The sequence below is a fragment of the Eriocheir sinensis genome, chromosome 10, assembly GCF_024679095.1.
Source record: "Eriocheir sinensis breed Jianghai 21 chromosome 10, ASM2467909v1, whole genome shotgun sequence".
NCBI classification, from domain to species: Eukaryota; Metazoa; Arthropoda; class Malacostraca; order Decapoda; family Varunidae; genus Eriocheir; species Eriocheir sinensis.
Genome location: NC_066518.1, coordinates 21616918 through 21625324, shown reverse-complemented (window position 1 = coordinate 21625324; position 8407 = coordinate 21616918). Strand labels below are relative to the sequence as shown.

At 39.8% G+C, this 8407-nt stretch overlaps 1 protein-coding gene across 4 annotated transcripts in view; it reads right to left on the bottom strand.

The window, feature by feature from the left end:
- Positions 1–1165: 1165 nt before the first annotated feature.
- Positions 1166–8407, bottom strand: part of LOC126996680 (fat-like cadherin-related tumor suppressor homolog) — a 57923-nt gene continuing 50681 nt past the window's right edge. Inside the window, exons 13-15 of one of the 4 annotated variants that reach the window (XM_050857421.1) lie at positions 4573–4596; positions 4053–4211; positions 1166–2624 (exon numbers count right to left, since the gene is read on the bottom strand). In XM_050857421.1, the coding sequence (XP_050713378.1) occupies positions 2161–2624; positions 4053–4211; positions 4573–4596 (647 nt within the window). In that variant the 3' untranslated portion in view covers positions 1166–2160. The remainder of the gene's footprint in view (positions 2625–4052; positions 4212–4572; positions 4597–8407) is intronic. The other 3 variants (XM_050857420.1, XM_050857419.1, XM_050857418.1) reach the window with 3 other exon arrangements.

The following is an 8407-nucleotide window of genomic DNA, read 5'->3' as shown; positions in this document are numbered from 1 at the left end:
TGAATCTGATGTCAGAGGTGGCCGTGTGCATCTTGTGTGCCACTAACCCAGTGAACGTGATCTTCCAACCTTGCACTCACGGGTGTTGTTGCATGTCGTGCGCCCGATCCGTGTCCACGTGTCCGAAGTGCTGCAAGGACATTTTCCTAAAACAATCCATCGCCTCGTCCTGAAGATAGGACCTTCACCAACGTTTCAGTGTACGTCACGATGAGGAAGAGATAGAAGACAGAGCCGAACACAAGGTGAACAAACAAGGAGAAATAGTTGCAGAAAGATGGTTTCTTAGAGTGGTGGATGTGCTTGAGCATTTGCAGAAGAGGTAAGTTCAAATCAGAATCTTCTCTTCCCTTCCACCAAAGAGAATGTATCTGACATTGAGTGAGGTGAGAGTAAAGACTTGGAGAAATGCGTTAGAATAGAGAAATGTGTTCCCGGTGCGAGTAGGCAGCGGCAGGGGAGTACCTCTCGGGACCCACGTGTCATCAAGAAATGAATCGATACGTCATCACCTAAACAACTGAGCGAACGGCTATGACACTTATGTTTGTACTAGACAACGTGAGCAGGTACCGTGTTGCTTAATCCTAGATTGGTCCAAGTGTGTTTGTGTGTGTGTGTGTGTGTGTGACCACGACAAATGCAGACCTTGTCATTTGGGAACACGTAACACAAATATATTTGGACGTACATCACATGTAAAAAATACAGACTTTGGTGGTAACAAATGCAGACTTTGCAGACTTTGGTCATTCTGGAAGTGTGTATAATAAATGCAGACTTTGGTCATTCTGGAAGTGTGCATAGCAGACTTTGGTCATTCTGGAACACGTGACGAACGTCACATTGACATGGGTGTAACAAATGTTGGACTCACATGACTTTGTTCTTCCCTAACAGCAGAGTGTACAGATTGGAACATCGACTCACATGACAAAGCTAACGTGACTGTTCGAAGATTGTGAAGTCTAGACCGAGTACGTTGCAGATGCAACGCAGCATGTCTGCTGATTCCTGATTTCCACTGTCGTCAGTCCTGTCAGGGTTGAGACGATTGGTTTCTAACGATGAACGTGTTTCTGAACACCGACCATTACCAAAAGTCAACTTTAGAAAATTTGAGCAGAGCGATGGCAGGGAACAGCAACCGGGAATCCATCGATCCGGTCCACCTTGGAGGCGATAAAAGAGTATGACTTGTTCTTACGTCTCATTTGTATGACTTGTTAATTATAAAATGTTATCTCAACTTTACGTGAATGAATATCCGACTTTGGTACCGTGTTGGCGTGTCTCTGTTCGACTTTGTCTGACCCCTTCCAAAATTCGATTGACCACATTCACTCATGTCAGCGCGCTGGGAAGGGTAGGATGTCATAAATGTCACTTGAAGGGTAGGATATATTAAATTCAGTATTTTAAATAATTGTATATTCATCATTTGTATATAAATCCGTTTAACATAGTCATCTTTGTTTCATGGGTTAGTCATCTTTGTTTCATGGGATACGTTAACATGAAACCCCACCTTTGGCAACATATTGTAACCCCTTTGGGCTGGCTACAAGTGGCTTCCCTTAACCATCCTGAGATAATGTGTGTTCATAAACACAGTGTCTCTGTCCTTTGCTCGTTTGTACAAAACTTTGTGATTCTCGACTCACTCGGCTCAGCCTTGTTGGTAAAAATGTTCTCTTCTACGCATTGTGCTGACCTGACATGTGAAAGCTTGGCTTGAGAAAATGTTGCACACTGCTTGTGATACTTTAGATAATTTATAGAAGTGCTGTTGGTTACTCCAGGTTTTCATGCAGTAATAGAAAGCATCTACACCTGTTCCATTTTTTCCTTACGGAATAATGAATTTAGTTTGTGCTAAATTAGATTTTAGTAATCTTTCCATGAATGCAAGTTTGTCTGAAACATGAACAGAATGTGTATGTTATGTATATATTTGTATAAAAGTATATTTAATAATTTCTTCTTTCTCTCAGTACTTCAACCTATCTATTCATCCATCTATCTATCTATCTACCTACCTATCATGTAATTCATATTTATCTTTCCCACAAATTTAATTTAATGTTAAACAAACTGCTGGGAGTTGGTGGGGTAAAAAGTTTTTGCTCCTTGTCCAGCAGCAGCTATCACATCACAAGACTATAGAAACACTTCTGAGAGGGAAGTCTGCACCAGTGTGGGTGTGAGGGCCTCACTGACTCTATCCAGCAGCTCACAGTCAGATTCCTGGAGTTCAGACATTGAGTCGTCAACGCCTTCCTCCTCCAGGGCGGAGAGGAAGGACAGGTCCGACACGCAGCTGTAGTCTCTGCAGTGGGAGGGGCGGCGGCTCCTGGGGCTGCCGAGCCTGTTGGCGTCCTCGACGACAGAAGGCACGTTGGATATCTTCAGGGCTGACTCTGGGCAGTCATCTTCAAGGTCCGAGACAATGTTGTATTTAGACGAATGATCAAGAGTCAGGTCTTGGCATGAGTCAACAGATATATTATTTGCCAGGAGTATTTTCTCAAAGCTGCAGGGATCATCACCAGCATCATCATTGTCCTCGTTACCGTCTGGACCGCCCCGGGCGTCCTCACTCAGCAGGGGTGTGGCAACAGAGCCTGGAGGGACAACACACACTCAGTCAGGTCAACAGTCATGGTGATTGTTACCATGGAGCTGGAACTAGTAGTGATAGCCAGTAGTGCAGTAACTGCTTGAATATCATTGGTGGAAATAGCAGTAGCACCAGTAGTAGCAGTAGTAGGAGTATAATAAAACCAGATTGGCGAGCCTGTTTTGGCGTTGGCTCCTGCGGGTCCTTTCCTCCCCTCTGCTCTGCCACACAGTCCCAACACCTATATTTTCCTTTCGTATGCTAGCTATAGCTAACATATGGGAGGAAGAGATAGGTGTTGCAACTGTGTGGCAGAGCAGAAGGGAGGAAAGGACCCGCGGGAGCCAACACCACAACAGACTCGCCAATTTGGCTTCACTATAGTAGTAGTAGTAGTAGTAGTAGTAGTAGTAGTAATAATGAGAACAGTTCGACAGCATAGTCTCAGTAAGTCCCATGCAATATTTGGCACCAACAGATCCACCAGCAAAAGTGTTTTCAGCAAGATTTCCAGCGCTTGCATGATAACCAATGTTACATAAGAACATAAGAACGCAGGAGTCTGCAAGAGGCCGGTAGGCCTGTACGAGGCAGCTCCTTTTAATATTTTTTTTTATATTACGGGTGAACCGCTCCATGGGTGTGGCGAGGTACACTCTACGGGAACAGTCTACCATGTTTACATTACTCACCGGCTCCCACGGTGGACAGTGCCGCCACTCAAGGGCCTCGGCACATCACAACCCTTGCTCATACACTTTGATCTGCTTCAATAAGTCGCTCCCTCAAAGACCAAAAGAATTATGTGTCCATCACGTGACAAGGTTGAAGTACATGTTTATATTTGGTTCTCTCCTCTGCTGCGCCTCTCAAATATCCTACATCACCATACTAGTCATGTGTTGACAGGATGAGTGGTGAGCTGCTACTCACTCTTCCTGCCGTGGTGAGCTCCTTCCCTCACACACACAAACTCCTCCTTGCTCCTCTGCTGTACATCTCACTGCCTGCATCACATTATTAATTTTCATATATATTTATTCATTTATTTTTTGTTTTACCGAATTTTGACAAGCATTATGCAAGTTCTACAATCAGTTCTAAGTCTGTTTACCTTGTGTAAGAGGCGAGCTGTGACAAACATCATAGTAATGTGTGGCACGAGAGCATGTGTGATTGACAGGCCATTGTCATGAGTCATAGAGAAACCCAGCCAATCAGGAGAGGCCTGACAAATATATTGCCAGGCACCAGAGAATCACTTCATTTGAAGAGACTACTGAGGAGCCCAACAAGGGCGGATTTGGTGCCAACATTATTTATATATATTCATGACACAAATTACAGTATAGGAGAAGAAAGCTGCTTAAACCTGATTGTAGATGCTATAACTCAAAGAAAATAACATCCACAAACACACAAAAAGTCTCACATAGCAGCAGTGGCGTTCCCTCCATGGGGTCGTCTCCGTGGAAGAGGGAGGTGCCCTGGCTCAGCATCAGCAAGTCTGGCGGGGCGGCTGTGGCCCCCTCGCTGCCGCAGCCCACCAGCGTGTGGGGGCCGTGCATGTCATAGTCATCCCAGTGGTAGCCTAGGATTTGGGAAACACAGACATATATTACCAGGCTTTCTGACACTGAGCCACATGTGGGTTTGTTGAGACAGATCCACATTCCTCAGCCTTCAGTGTATGTCAGTGTATTCACAGCGTGCTTTAAAGATTTCTACGTGACAGTCCCAGACCCATGATGCTGCAAGAGCTTTCTCCACATGCATCACAAGATGGTGAATATGATGTATGGGATACCATGCAAAAAAAATATTAATCTAATAGACTATAACACTTAAAGTTGCAACACCTCATTTAGCTTAATTCTCCTGCAGACTTTTATGACTTTTGTAAAACACACAAAAGGAGGAAATTATATTACTACTAAAGTATGGGTAGGTACCTTTCTTCTTCTGCTGGCTCGGTGCTGCGTGCAAGGGAAACAGAAGGCACGTGAGTGGTCATGTCCCAGAGGCTTATATTTACAATGTGCATTCTCCCTTCTCTCAACCTGGGAAACTTACTTAAAATTACAGAGCAAATTTATTATTATAGATGAGGTTCAAAAGTTATCATATATATATATATATATATATATATATATATATATATATATATATATATATATATATATATATATATATATATATATATATATATATATATATATATATATATATATATATATATATATATATATATATATATATATATATATATATATATATATATATATATATATATATATATATATATATATATATATATATATATATATATATATATATATATATATATATATATATATATATATATATATATATATATATATATATATATATATATATATATATATATATATATATATATATATATATATATATATATATATATATATATATATATATATATATATATATATATATATATATATATATATATATATATATATATATATATATATATATATATATATATATATATATATATATATATATATATATATATATATATATATATATATATATATATATATATATATATATATATATATATGAAACTTTTTGTAAGTTGTAAACCCAAAAAATCAATAAAAAATTGTGTAAATCAACAAAAGCACTAGCTTCATATTAACTATGTACTACTTTGTTGCTCTTTTGGCTGTGTGATGAAAGAGTGTCTGTGGCCATCAACCACAACACAAGACTGTGTCAGTTAGCAGCAGCTGAAGGAACAGATCACAAAGTTACACGGGGATGAAACGCGACAGCACTCGTGTTCTTAAGATATTAAAAAAGCACGTTACTATCACCATGTTAACTTGTATAGTTTGTCATGGTAAGTGCTACTCAAAGCTGAGCCTCAGAAGACTCGCAGCAGTGGCTGGTTATCTCAAGCAGCACACGAACTCAGTCGGGTGAGTGTTGGCACAGTGCTGCATTGCCTCTCAGAAACCCTTTGGCTGTCAAAGCCACGGGGAGCCCTTGTGTAGGGCCCATGCAAGGCAGAGGCCTGGCTCTGAGGGCCATGCAACAGTCTTCTGGTGTGGTCACTATCAGCTGTGGTGGCCTCTTGAGGGTAGTCTAAATGTGCTGGGGCCCGGCGAGCCAGGAGGTGGGGGCAGGGGAGAGGGGGCATAGCGGGGGAACCTGACGCCTGGCCCCTCTCTGCACCCGCCAGGATATAAATAGAAGTTTGTTATTCCTGAGGGTAAAGTCTTGTGATGAGAGTAAACTGCAAAACCTTCACACTTCCCTCCTTGCTGTGAGGGGAAGAACCTAAACCCCTCACAGAAAGGCTTTTAGTGTTTCCTTGGACAAAATCAAATTTATGCAGATCATAAATTAGAAGCAGGCACCAAATAAATACATGGAGTGAAATTTAATAGAATTTTCATTAGAGTACATTAACCAAGTCAGTGTTAAGCAGGCATGCTATTAGTGCCATCAGTGGGTGACCCATGCTGCAGCAGCACAGCGTGCCACCGGGAACCTCTGTGCAGTACAGGAGCTGGGCACTTCTGGCCAGCACCACATGATGCAACCCTGAGCCATCACACAAACAAAACTCCCGCCATGACAGATTAAAAGGAAAGATTTTTCTGAAATATATATATATATATATATATATATATATATATATATATATATATATATATATATATATATATATATATATATATATATATATATATATATATATATATATATATATATATATATGTATATACTATACTGTGTGTGTGTCTCTCTCTCTCTCTCTCTCTCTCTCTCTTTTACACACACACACAGAAACAATGGTGAGGGACATGGCAGATAAGAAAAAATGTCATAATGTTTGGTGTACAAGAAGAAAAACACAGTGAAGACTCAGAGGGAAAGTTGTGAGAAGAATAGGGTGAAAAGTGTATTGAGAAATTTGAATACTGAAGAAGAGGAAAAGTTTGAGGAAGAAGTAGATGAAATAACAAGATTGGGAAGGTATGAGGAAGGAAAGAACAGGCCATTAAAGATTAAGTTAAGATCCCAAATGACAACAGAAACCATCCTAAATAGGTTGTGGAGATTAAACAACTCTGAAGAATACAAACAGATATATGTGAGGAGAAATATGACGGAGGATGAAAGAATGAAGGTAAAAGAAATGATAAATGAAGTGAAAAAAAGGAATGAGGAAAGATCAGAGGAAGATAAGAAGAATTTTTTTTGGAGATTGAAGAACAAAAAACTGATGAAGTGGCGGAAAGGAGGCGAAGAGAGGGAGTAAGGGTGTTGATATCCTTTCCCTTCCTCCCTCCTTATTTTCACATATTCATTTCTTGCTATCTTAAAGTCTTCTTTATTCCTCTGGTTCTTTTCAATCTTTTCCACGCTTTGTCCCTTTTTTTCTTTGCACCTGCACATCTTGCGTTAAACCAATCTTGCTTTCCTCTTTCTATTGGTTTATATAATGGGACATTTTTTGACTCCTGTCTCATATGCCTCTATGAAAACAATATTTTCCTGCACTTCGTTTGTTCTTTTTAACTTTTCCCAGTCCAGTTTTTTGTAATATTTCTTGAGATTTTCAATGTCCACTTTCCTGTAGTTTCTCCTTTGTACAATTTGTCTTCCTCAGTGGCGTCCTCATCGGTTTCCAACTCTATTATTACATGATCACTTTTTCCCATGGGACACACATATCTTAACTCATTTAACAGGTGCACTCCCTTCGTCAGCCCCAGGTCCAGTCTTGCTGGCTCGTCATCACTCCTGTATCTTGTATTTTCAGTCACCCACTGCATCATTATGTTTTCCGTAGTCAGTTTTAAAAATATCTCTCCCCATGCCATGTGTGTGTGTGTGTGTGTGTGTGTGTGTGTGTGTGTGTGTGTGTGTGTGTGTGTGTGTGTGTGTATGTGTATGTGTGTGTGTGTGTGTGAGTGTGTGTGTATGTGTATTTACCTAGTTGTAATTTTCCAGGGCCTGGGCTTACGCTCGTGTGGTCCCATCTCCGTATCTATAATTATCAAACTTTTCTTTGAATCTTTGCACACACTTCGCCGATACTATTTCTTCACTTAATCTGTTCCAAACCTCTATATTTCTTTGTGGGAAGCTATATTTCTTTATGTCTCTTGAGCATCTTCCCTTCCTCAACTTTTTACTACAGCGTCTAGTATTCCTGCTGGAAGGTTCTTCTCTTAGCAATTTCTCGTTATCTACTTCTTCCATGTTACTCAATAGCCTATATATTTGTATTAGGTCTCCTCTTTCTCTTCTTTGTTCTAGTGTTGGCAAGTCCATTTCCTTTAGTCTCTCTTCATATGTCAGTCCCTCCAGTTCTGGAACCATTTTTGTTGCCATCCTCTGTATTTTTTCTAGTTTTATTATGTGTTTCTTCATGTGTGGAGACCACACTGTTTCCGTGTATTCTAGTTTAGGTCTAATCATAGTAGTTATTAATTTTTTCATCATTTCTTTGTCCATGTAGTGGAATACTATACCTACCTATATTTTTCACCATGTTATATGTATCACCGAAGATCCGATTTATATGACTTTCTGGTTGCATATAATCTTGCATTATTACTCCCAGGTCTCTCTTTTCATTTACTTTCTTTAATATTTCACCATCTCCCATTTTATATGTCCATTTTGGTCTTTCTACACTTTTTCCCATTTCCATAACATGACATTTCTTCACGTTGAATTTCATCTCCCATTTCTGACTCCATTTCCAAATTTTGTTTAGGTCTT